Source organism: Microtus pennsylvanicus, chromosome X (assembly GCF_037038515.1).
Source record: "Microtus pennsylvanicus isolate mMicPen1 chromosome X, mMicPen1.hap1, whole genome shotgun sequence".
NCBI classification, from domain to species: domain Eukaryota; kingdom Metazoa; phylum Chordata; class Mammalia; order Rodentia; family Cricetidae; genus Microtus; species Microtus pennsylvanicus.
The window spans coordinates 138,353,883-138,366,152 of NC_134601.1; the positions used below are offsets into that span (position 1 = coordinate 138,353,883).

A 12,270-nucleotide genomic window follows, 5' to 3' on the forward strand; every position below is an offset into this window, starting at 1 on the left:
ACCACCATCCCCTAGTCATCAGCTTTTATTTTCAGGGTCTAAAGCAAATTCAGCATTTTAATCAAGCTATAATTATCTAATAGTAAATCCCACAATGGAAACTGTACTTTAAATTCTGGCATGTGTACTATATGCAGTTCCAGTTGTGAAAATTTGCACATGATAATAATGTCTCAGATTCCTTATATGTAGATTATGGTATAGGTACCTCAAAAATGTATTATCTTAAGTTTCTTAAGCAACTGCACATATATACATATATATTTCATCAGTATACATAGGCTATAATTCTAGTGACATCATGTTTATTAAAATAGTTGGTTTCCAAGAAGTAATATTCTTTCTTTCTTTATTTTTACTTTGGGTTTTTTTTTGAGACAGGATGTCACTATGCAGCTCTGGCTGTCTTGGAACTCACTAAATAGACCGTGCTGGCCTTGAACTCATAGAGATCTCCTTGCCTCTGCTTCTCAAGTCCTGGGACTTAAAGGTGTGTGACAGTAGGCATAAGTAGTAACATTTTTTGAGCACGATTTTTTCAAAGTACTTTAACAATATTTGGCTATCCCTTAAATGGCCATTTGTGTAACGTTTTACACAGACTAGTAAGAATGACGGATAGGATGCTCATCTTCAATTGTGATGATAGGCGCATGGTTTATTAAAAGGGATAGTGAGAGAGGAATAAGGAAAGAGGAAAGAAGGGAGAAGAGATTGATTGCTTAATTGTTTTCTATTTCTGTATTTATTTCTATTTTATATTTCTATTTTATATTTTAAAATATAATATTGATTTATATTTTTATATTTATATACTGGCATGGATATATAGGTAGCTTCTGGGTCCCTAAGATCCTGTCCCCTGCTATATACTGTTTGTGATCAACTCCTTCTCCTGGCATGGGGACTGAGCATACAGAATGGCACTTCTGTGGCAAGGTTAAAAATTGTTCCCTGTCTTGGAAAAACAAGGGCACAACTCTTGGCTTCTCTTTAGTCATTTGTGTTGGGGCAGTAAGCTGCCAGGTTGTGAACAGTCTTATAGACAAGGTCACAGCCAGTGAGGAACAGAAATTTTCTATTAACTACTGGGTGAGTCATGCCTTCAAAGGGGGATGGCAGCTCTGGAGCACTACTGCAAGAGATCTTTTGGCAGGGGCACTTAGGAAAGCCATGCCCCTACGTCTGATCCACAGGCACTGCACGGAGAATGAAGCAATCCAGTACTCAGCCATAGACCACCAGTAGATGATGGGATTTTTGTATTGGCTGCAAATTTAGCTATAAATACTAAATGAACAAAAGTGGCAATGAATTTAATTGTTAGCACTCAGATTTTCTAATTTATCTTTGTCTCTTATTTACTTTCCTTTAGTAAGCATCACTTTGAAGTAAAGTTTTATTTTGCATTTTGAATACTGACGTTAATGCAAACTACCCACTTTATCTGGACTGCCTCAGTTTTACTTACATATGTGTGCATATTTCTTACAGATTAATTTCCCCACATATTCAGATTACATCTTTTTGCAATTAAGGTAAACCCATCATTACTATTCTCTATTATTTATTTATTTTTTTTGAGACAGGTCTTCACTATATAGTCCAGACTGGTCTTCCATGTGTGACTTCCCTGCCTCACCCTCCTGAGTGCTGGGGTTGCACCTGTGTACCTTTATGCCTTCTGATAACTATATTTAATGGTCAAGTTGTTAAAGGACATGGTTTCAGGGCTCATTTCACAGCCCAACATTAATAAACTGAGAAAGGACTCTGTATCAGCAACAAACCCCACTCATGTATGAAACTGTCAAAAGGAAACTCACTTACCCTAAAAGTTTTCTTGAAACTTCAAAATAAAATGTTATCTTGTCCCTGAATGAATATATTTGTGCTTGAAATTCACATGTGAAATAATATTAAGTGTGGTTGAAAATTTAACTCTGCCTCCTTTTGACTTTTGAAATAAGTGAGAAATTAAGTTGAATAGCAATGCCCCAGGAAATCAATACATACGAGTTCTCATTTTATGGTCAGACAGTGTAAAATTCACATTTAAACATCTAAACACAAACAGTCGTGGAAAAGTCAAGCCAATTATGAACCATGCAAAGCCAAACACTTTTGCATAAAGATAAACCTTAGAGGAAAACAAAGGGATACCTACTTTCTGCTGCTAGAAGTCCTAGGAGGAAGGCAGCATATGGACAAAGGACAAACATGATTTTAGAGCAAGCAGGTCATCAAGCCATAGTTGGGCCCACTAGATAAGCCACAAGCACAGTCCCCCAGTGGACACCCTCCCCCAAAAATTTCACACATCAGTCACTGGGATCTAATTCTAAATTCTTTGCTTTAGAATATGAAAACAGACTATTTCCACTTTGAATTAAGTAGCAAAGTAACTGTTTACGATAAGATTAACCTTAAGGAATCTAGTAAATACATAATGAAGGTCATAAAAATCAAAATAGAAAAGTATCTTTAAGAAAAAAATGTGTTGCATTACAATAGCATAACCTAAACATGTCAAACTTTTCTTTGGATGACAAGCTGGGGAGCTTATTAATTTTTAAATACTCACATTTTCTCAAATGCATACACATTATGATGTTAAACTTTAATTTAAGGATATAACATGCTGCATTTTGTGGGCAAGCAGTAATAGTCACTGTCCTCAAAAAAATGTTGTAGAGAGAATTTTAAGAAAATTTGGGACACAAAATTGGGATTGCCAATTATTACTTTTGTTAGGCTTATGTAAAAAAAGTACCAATCTATCACTCTGTAAGAACAGAAAAGGTGAGCCAGGCGGTGGTGGTGCATGCCTTTTCTTGGGAGGCAGAGGCAGGTGGATCTCTGTGAGTTCGAGACCAGTCTGGTCTACAAGAGCTAGTTCTAGGACAGGCTCCAAAACCACAGAGAAACCCTGTCTCGAAAAACCAAAAACCAAAAAAAAAAAAAAAAAGACCAGAAAAGGTATTATGGAAGATAGAACAGGAGGACAGTCAGTGTAAAGAATGAGCAGTGGTGAAATACACTGCTTTGTCTTCCCAGCCCTTTTTCTGCCCACCCCCGAGCAGTACCCTACAAGTATAGGTTCTGCAGCTATTTCTCTCTTTTTTGTCTTGGATGCATTTGCAGGTAATCACAAAATGTGCTTCTCGTTTTGTAGTATAAAACAAACCCATACAAATTCAAACAGAAAGACAGGAAAGGTTAACTTTGGGAATTTAAAATGAACAAGTATAAGGATAAATAGAGAAGATTTTGGGTTTGAAAATTAATGGAAATACTAAAAAGAAGATGGAAGTAATGGAAAACAAATGCAGATATTTTCATTTACAAAATTGCAAAGCTCTATTTGAGTCTAGATAAAATAGAGAAATGGCTTTTTTTTTTTTTTGGCAGCGGCTGCATTAGTGTTGGCTGCAGAGAGGACACGGTAGCCAGATGGCTGCTTGGTCAGTAATGTTGATTAGGGCAGAATGCCTTCCACAAAAGGCTTAGTATTAAAAATTAATTTTAGAAATGTATAAATAATTTCTCTTAGCTATGTGAAGCATGTAGGAAAATTTACACTTTTCTTTAAAAACCTTCTTTGCTTTTGACTTCTGACTACATAAAAATTTCCTCTTCATTTATGGTAGTGACTTACATCTAGATTTTAATTCTTCTACTTTTTGTTTGTAGTACCCATATAGCATCACTGAAAAAAATCCTTTACAGGGAATTGCCGTAGCCATTTGAAATATACATTGCTTAGAAGATCATGAAATTTCCAGATTTAAAGAAAAGAGAAGAGAGAAAAAGAACGTAACAGTGAGAATGCAGGAAAGGGATGCCAAGAAGGAATGCTCAACTGTGAACAATTAATGTGAGATCTTGCAATTTGCCTACAAGATGGTGGAAGAAGCTTTTTTGTTGTTGCTTAAAAACGACAAAAACTAAGAAACTGTTTCAACCAAATCATTTAAAGATTGTACTAAAGAAGGGAAAATCTAGATGATAAAGTATGTTTAATATAAATAAGCATGTCTACGAATATAATTTCTTTCTGTAAAGAAAAATTTCAACTTTTTCAGAAAAAGAACACCTACATCCTCATTATGTTCTCAGTGGGTAGAGAGGTAAATATTAATTAAAGGCAAATTCTGGAGATTAGGTTTACAAAGTGATTTACAAGGAGTACAACGTTTTCTAGAAAGTGACAGTATAGACATTGAGCACACATCTCAAAGAGATAATTTATTCTAAATATAGTACAAATTGTGAATCTAGTATGCCATCACAAATATGAAATAAAATCCATGCCTGGATGCACTCTCCCTACATAGGGTCAACTGTAATCTATGCTGAAAGCCAGAAGAGAAATGGTCAAGCTCTAAAAATTGTCCAGGGGATGGGAACAAAATATAACGGGGGGGGGGGGGGGGAGGGCAGAGACGAACTGATCCAAGCATGTGTATAATGACAACTATGCCCTAGGCCACTGCACCATAAGGGCTCAGGCAGGTCCTGAGGCAGCACAAGAGGAAGCCTCTGGGCTTTCTCCCCCCATCACTTCTCTAAGATTCTGAATGTGTTTGGAAATCACCTTCACTCAAAAGAGGAAGATTCATATCCCGATTGGTAAAAGTCAAAAGGAGGAAGTACACACCTGCTGGATTGGGAAACTCAGTCCTGTCATTTTGTATATGGTGTAGACACATACATACTGCTTGGTAAGAGATTGAGTCTGTGTGTGCACATATGTGCATGAAGAGAGAACAGAAGCATAAACACTGACATTTCTAGACCCACCAAGGAAAAAGCACTCTTATATTGCTGACTTTGGGAATACTGCTCATGCTGTAGGAAGGGTCTCAAGTCTGAATTCTAATGCTCATATACAAATATTAAAGAAACCAGTTTAGGTATATAAAAGTCAAATTAGAAGGAAAAATCCAACCACATAAAAATTGTCTTGAACAGAAGTAAAGATGAGGCTCAATGACATACAACGCAGGAGCTAAGGAAATAAACCAGAAGGAGCCCATGTCCAACACTGGACAGCCAGGATCCAGAAGCTGGATGGCTGAGAGACCTAGGGTAGAACCAACATGACTGACAAAAGGTCAATGAAATTATTCCTAACGATATTCTGCTATACTCATAGATCAGTGTCTGGCCCAATCATTATCAGAGAGGCTTCCTCCAGTAGCTGATGGGAGCAGATGCAGAGACCCACAGCCAAACATTAGGCGGAGCTTGGGGAACCCCTCATAAGAGTTGGAGGAAGGATTGTAGTAGCCAGTGGGGTCAAGGACACCACAAGAAAATGATCCACCACGAAAATGATCCACAGAACCAAGTAAGCAGGGCTCATAGGGGCTCAGAGAGACTGAAGTGGCAACCACATAGCCTGCGTGGGTCTGGGCTAAGTCCTCTGCATATATGCTGTGGTTGTTTAGCTTGGGGTTTTTGTTGGATTCCTAACAGTGGGAGTCGGGGGTGGGGTGGTGTCTCTGACTATTTGCTGCTCATGGAACCCTTTTCTTTCTGCTGGGCTTCCTCGATATGAGGGCTTGTGCCTAGTCTTACTGCATTTTGTTATGCCTTATTGAGCTGATATTAGTGGGAGGCCTGTTCTTTTCTGAAGGGAAATGGAGGAGCAGTGGATCTGGGGAAGAAGGAAGTGTGAGGGAGGACTGGGAGGAGAGGACGGAGGAAAGGCTGTGGTAGGAATGTATTGTATGAAAGAAGAATAAATAAAAAGGAAAAAAGAAATCTGAGCACTTTGCATCTAAACTGGTCATTTAGAGTTTTAGTAAATGGTCCTGGTGAACACCTCACCGGTCAGATGGAAATGTGAGCATTTTGCAGAATGATTGTATGAGCACTAGCACCTTTTTCTCCCCCAGGAGTACTTACGTGTCATCCGTCAAAACAGGTAACTCTTCTATGAGCTTCTTCCTTGAATACTTGCACACATGAGTTAGAGACTTTACAGAAAGAAGAACTTGGTAACTGTTTAAAGCTCCCAAGACAGCTTTTATATGGAAGGACTAAATTTCAAGCAGTGCTGTCCCCAATTCTGATTCCCTGTAGCTGACATGGGAAAATCTTCTACTAGAAGGTTTTGCAGGGGGAGAAGATGATTGTCGAGATCCAGCGAGTCTGATTATGACATTGGGGTGGATGAAATGGAGCGTAGAGTTTGGAGTGCACAAAGGGGAAGAAGTATTGAGGTAAAGAGAAACTGGCATAATGTTGGTTTGGGAGCATTCGGGGAACACAGCTTTGGTATTCAAATAAAGAGGAACCAGACACCTGTAGGTAGGATTTGGTGGCTATCAAACTTCTTTAGAATCTCTTGGAGGTCTCGACTAAATTCCCACAAAGATTATTCAGAATGAATGAGAAAAGATGTATGCCAAGTGATTCACACAGGTGAATGAGGGAATTTCCCAATTACCTGAGGAGGTAGGGTCTTCAGAGAAATCTGGCAACTCTTCAGGAGGGTCCCCATAGAAGGAGTTGAATTTATGACTTGACACAGCAGCTAGTACTGCACCCTAATGCAAAAAGATGAAAAACCATACAATTAAAACATACCCAGAAACATAAGGCATTATCTAAATGGTTATTTACCTTAAGAATTATGCAGAAAGTAAATTTGTAAGGAATGTTGGCTAGGAGAGAGGTGGCTCTCAAACAACTTTGGATCACTTTATACCACTTCCATATGCGGAATGAAGTACATAAACTAACTACATCTTGGACTTGCATATGTACCATATGGTACAAGACTCTGTCACCATAAAATGATGTGGCAGAAAGGATATTTAGTAGAACAGAAAGATGTTTGCAATAAATTATATTTTAAAAAGCTTTCAAGACAGGCGGTGGTGGTGAACACCTTTAATTCCAGAACTCGGAAAGCAGATCCTTTGAGCTCAAGGCCAGCCTGGTTTATAGAAGTTCCAGGATAGCTAAAGCTACACAGAGAAACCCTGTCGTGAAAAAAACAAAAGAAAAAGAAGCTTCTAAAATATAGTGCATAGTCTGATTTCTTCTTTGGAAAAATAGTAATTATAAAACAGTAAACATATATCAGAATATTAACACTAGTATCACTGAGTAGTAGGACTATGAGGTTTTCTTTTATCAAACTTTTTTCTCTTCTCTTTTTGTAACAATGACTACACTATTCTTGCACATCAATTCTCAATCAGGCTATACATTAGAATCAACTACATGTAACTTTTTTTCAGTTTTTGAGATTGAGTATTATGTAGCACAGAGTGGCCTTGAACTTGCTATGTAATCGGGGCTGCCCCAAACTCTTGATCCCATTGCCTCTACTTCCAAGTGCTGGGATTATAGACATGGAACACCACACCTGGTTATGTGTGGATCCTGGAAGCTACGGAGAGGACCCATTGAACCCTAGTAGAGAAGCACTGGCATACGGAGTGCCTGGCATCTTTTAAGAGTACCGTGTGGGAAAGCAATGGGAGTTATTGTTTTAGTTAATAGGAAAAAGCATAAACAGCCATGTTTGCTCTCTAGCTCTGCCTGGTTCTAGCTCTGGATCATTGCTTGAGTAGATCATTAAAGCTCTCTAGGTTGTCTTGTGCTTGTGTGTGTTTATGTGGATGCGTGTGCACAGGTGGTCAAACCTAGGTGTCATTCCTCAGAAGCCATTCAGTTTGCTTTCTGAGACAGAGTCCCTCACTGGGAACAGGGGCTTGCTGATTAGACTAGGCTGCCTAGTCACCAGGCTCTAGGCATCCCCCATCTCTGCCTCAGGGCTGGGATTATGTGTTCTTATGCAGGTGCTAGGGATGGAACTCAGGTTCTTGTGCTTGTGTAGGAAGCACTTTTTGTGACAGAGCCATCTATCTAACGCCTCTCTAGGTTTTCTTATCTGCAAATTGAGAATCTCAAAGGGGATGTACCTTAACTTTGCTATATAACATTGCCAAAAGTCTTAATGTACACAAAAGTGCTTTGAACGCTGTCGAACATTCTGGAAGTATAAATCATTACTAAGTCCACTAAAATAGAGGCAGGCATAAGTGCAAATCTTCTGATGCTCTATATAGAATTATTCACTTAGGTAGTTTAAATATCAAATAGCCAAAGTGGTCTAAATCTATCAGAGTTTCTATATAAATTTTAAATGTTGAGTTCATGAGTTTTTCTGAAAGGAAAGATAAATCTGCCATGTATGTAGAAACTTGTTGGTAAATACATAAAAAGCCAGTGGCAATGCATTTCCACAAGGCCCACTTTTTTGGGGGGTCATGTTAAGATTTTTCCTCTAAATTTTAATTGAAAAATAGACTACAGGAAGTAAAGAACTGATGCTAGGCATGCTATTTTATGACTATGGGTGAGGCAGGGACATTGGGAGTTCCAGTCTAGCCTGGGCTACATAGTAAGACCATGCCTTAAAACAGCAGCAGCAACAACAACCACTACCACAACCATTAAAATTATCACCTTAAAACAACAACTACTACCACTACAATTATCGCCCTAAAAAAAGACAAAAAAAGTGAAACACATACAAAATAAAACACAAATGGTTTTGATACTGCCATTTGAGGTGACTGCCTAGATTTCCCATAGTATGGGGTTAAAACAAGGTTTCTAATGTAGAATTATACCAACCATATTGGAAAAATAGTGACTGTTGAGATCTTTCTACAAAAGAATCTTTTTCTTTTCTTTTTATTTAGTCTTTGTGTCTGTTACATTATGTCTCCCAATCTTACCTATCCACCCCCCCCCAGAAGAAAACAAAATAAATTTAAGTGACAAAGGGGGGAGGGGAAGAAAGGGAAAATCTTGTTATGGAAGGTGTACTGTGACACAATGAGTCACGCAGTAAACCCCTTTTCCATATATGTTTACATGCAGGCGTTCACTGAAAAGAATCATTGGTCCGGTTTGAGGCCCCTAGTCTACACCATTGACACTGGGTCCTCCCTGGGACTCTTCTTGGGCATCTTGTTGCTTCCCTATTGGAGATCCTGCAGCTCTCTGTCCAAAGGACCCCCTCCCCTGCTGTCCAGGAGATCACAAATGGGGTGGATGTTGGGGTAGGCCAACAACACATAACCCTGGTTCTAGACCTGGGTAGTTGCAGGGTTGCTTGGCCTGCCAGCTTTCCCCTGTCTTTGCCACCAGGGTGAGTTCCACAGCATTGCCCTGGCCAGTTCACCTCCTTGCAGCAGAGATGAGTAAGGGCCTGTTCTCCTGCTTTCTCATCCTTACAGTGTGATCTCCCACAACTACACCTTCAGGGCCAGTTCCACTGTGCTGCCCAGGGGAGGTGCAGGGGCGACTCTCCTGAGTGCTGCAGATGACCGGCAGGGCAGCGCTCCTGTTCTTATGACCTCAGGGCCAGTTTTCCTACGTGCCTCAGGTGTGGATGGCTACGGTGGGCCTCTCTCCCCCTCCCATGCCACCACACGACATATGCATAATGGGGACAGCTCTCCCACACCTCTGCCAACAGGGTACTACGGTATCATCCAGGTAAGGTACAGGGTCCGCTTTTCTGAGTTCTGTAGCTGATAAGGGGGAGGGTCATCTCCCCTGCCCAGCACAGGTGTCAGCCATCTTTCCCTCACCCTCGCCACAACATGGTAGACGAGGGGAGTATGGCCAGCTCTCCCACTCTCACAGCCACAAGAGTCTCACTTCACCTTGCATATTATACATGCTCCCTAAAAGCTGGGCAGAATGGAATTTTTAGGCGTCAACTCATATTTCCCACATACCCAAATCAAAATTTAGAGATGTTTTGTTTTATTTCCAAGTTAAGTTCAGCTGAGTTTCTTTGTATGTTAGTGTTAGGTTTTAAGGCTTTTTCCAACTACTTCTGTAGTTGAAGATCTTCTAAACATTTATACCAGTACTTAACAGAGTCAGAAAATACTGCTCTGAAGCAGCTAGTTCCTGATTTCTCTGGCCTATGGCTGGCAGTTTGGTCTATTTAGTTTTCTCAGCTCAGTGACCATACACGGTTCCACTATGCAATGCAAGTCAATTATGTGAAATAGGAAAACAGTTTCAAAATAGCTCAGGCTCACAGAATTTTATTATGTATTGAGAGTAAATCTCAGTGATGGGCAATTCTAAAAGATTCATTTCATAGTTGAGAAAATTGAGGTCCAGATAGGCCTAGCAACCTGTTATGATTAAAGGTGTTATCAACAGTGGTCAGAACTGAGATCCACTGACCATTCTTCCTAATTTAAATGTTTCTACTCTCCCAGAAGTTAACATTTTTTTTACCCTGTAAAGGGACAGATCACAAATATTTTAGGCTTCGAAGGCTACATGATTTCTTTTGATACTACTCAACTCTGCCATCAAAGCACACAAATATAAATGATATACAACACTGATTTTCAATAAAACTTTACACCCCTCAAAGGCTGAACTGGACCCTCAGGCCACTGTTGGCCAACTCCTCCAGTAAACTATGGCTAGTGAACAGCCTGTTGGGCACAGCAATAAAAACGGTATCTTATATAAGCAGTTCTCCAATTTTCTGGTTTATTCAACCCTGACAAAGAAGCTTGCTCTTCAAATTTACTAGGTATACTTTAGCATGTTTTAAGGATGAAACATAATTTTAAGTTAAGACTATTCAGAATCTGTTAAGAAAAATCATGATAAGATCGCAAATTTCTGCTTTTAAAGTACTAAAGGGCCATTCCTAAACTGCCTCATCTTAGAGAAGACTGATCGGCAGGCAGAGAAGCAGGCAAGGCATACTTTTGCAATTTGCAAAACCAATAAAGGAAAGCCATAGAGAGTTGTCAGAAATCTCCCTTGCTATGTTCTTTTCCTTTTTAAAATAATTTCTTATTTGACAATTTCTACATGTATTTAATATATTCTGGTCACACCCAGCTCCCTACATCCTCCACTGCTTGTACCCTACTTTTCCGTCCTTTTGTTTTGGGTCTGTTTTTACTTTGTGACCTCACTGGGTGGAACAAGAGTTGCCTGCATGGATACAGGTATGGAACTGTCCACTGGAACATGGGTAACTCACCCTTGACTACACTAAGACACAGAGACTTTAGATAATTTGCTCAAGGCTTCCAATGAGGGAGAGTCAGAATTGGGGTTCAGCCACCCATTATTAGCTCAAGAGTAGCTCCTATGTATTGCTGTGTACTTCTTACTTCTTCTGCTACCCATAATCAAAAATTAGTAACTGGCTCTCAGTGAAATTTGTTTTTAATCATTTCTAAGGTAGTCTTAAAAATTAGGATGCTGCCCCATTTGGGGAACTAACTTCAAATCACTGTCTGGGATAAAAATAAGTGGGCACCTAGCTGTTCATTTGGGGAAATCAGCTGTGGGGTAGTAGGTGTTGTAAAGCAGAGAAGTTACAGTCTTTGTTCTAGAAGTTCATTGCAGAGGCATAGGGAGGAGTATGAATTTCTTGAGGAGGGCAGGCATGGCATGTGTTAACCTGGTGGCCGACAATTCTCAGGAATGCAGCCTTGCCAGAAGCCAAAAACAAGCCTGTAATGATTAGGCTGACGTTCCTAATTCTATGTTGCTTGGCTGGTCTTGAGACTTTAAATAGCCTGCAAAGGGATGTGGTAAATCCACATGACCCCTATTTGTTGTGATAGTTTGGCCCTGTTCAAATGAATCTTAGTCACCAGTTTGGCTATTTTTGGTCTAAGTCTGCTTCTGTGGCACCAGGGGAAGAACATGTCTCCTGTGACGGGCGAGCCCAAGCCCGAGTGAAAGATCTGGTTTTGGGCAATGGAAGGTTCAACCTTACATAGCATATGTTATGTGAAGACAAAAGAGGACGAAAGATTAAAAACCTTTAGAGAAGAGTTAAAAAAGAAGCCCATAGTTTCTTTGAACAGTTGGACAGGAAACAACTGCAAATGAGCTGACCAAATTTTACTCTGAATGATTTGATTTTTTTTCTCACATGATGTCTATACCAGTTTAGGTACATGTCAAGGTAAAGATGTCAAACCTTAAGAAACCACCTTTGGCCAGGTGGTGGTGGTACACGCAGGAGGCAGAGGCCAGTGGATCTCTGTGTTTGAGGTCATTCTGGTCTACATAGTGAGGTCCAGAACAGCCAGGGCGTACGCAGAGAAACCCTAGTATCTTTGGGTACTAGGTCAGTGATGGCATGTCATTAATAACTATTTTTTTGCCAAGGATCTTATAAAAGCAGACAGAGGAGAGCCAGTTTGAACTCCGGACAACAAAAAAATTAGGAGA

The 12,270-nt window shown here is 39.8% G+C and overlaps 2 protein-coding genes across 24 annotated transcripts in view; one reads left to right on the forward strand and one right to left on the reverse strand.

The window, feature by feature from the left end:
• The window catches only part of Cask (calcium/calmodulin dependent serine protein kinase), a 337,725-nt gene that overhangs the window by 78,986 nt on the left and 246,469 nt on the right, over positions 1 to 12,270 (reverse strand). For 16 of the 22 annotated variants that reach the window (XM_075958466.1, XM_075958473.1, XM_075958470.1 and 13 more), the window contains exons 10-11: positions 6,458 to 6,557; positions 2,168 to 2,185 (exon numbers count right to left, since the gene is read on the reverse strand). In XM_075958466.1, the coding sequence (XP_075814581.1) occupies positions 2,168 to 2,185; positions 6,458 to 6,557 (118 nt within the window). The remainder of the gene's footprint in view (positions 1 to 2,167; positions 2,186 to 6,457; positions 6,558 to 12,270) is intronic. The other 6 variants (XM_075958471.1, XM_075958472.1, XM_075958469.1 and 3 more) reach the window with 1 other exon arrangement.
• Gpr34 (G protein-coupled receptor 34) overlaps positions 5,307 to 12,270 on the forward strand; it is a 42,855-nt gene continuing 35,891 nt past the window's right edge. For both annotated transcript variants that reach the window (XR_012909082.1, XM_075958477.1), the window contains exon 1: positions 5,307 to 5,353. Coding sequence is in view for 1 of the 2 variants with exons in the window: in XM_075958477.1 (XP_075814592.1) it covers positions 5,321 to 5,353 (33 nt within the window). In the remaining variant the exon portion in view is untranslated. The remainder of the gene's footprint in view (positions 5,354 to 12,270) is intronic.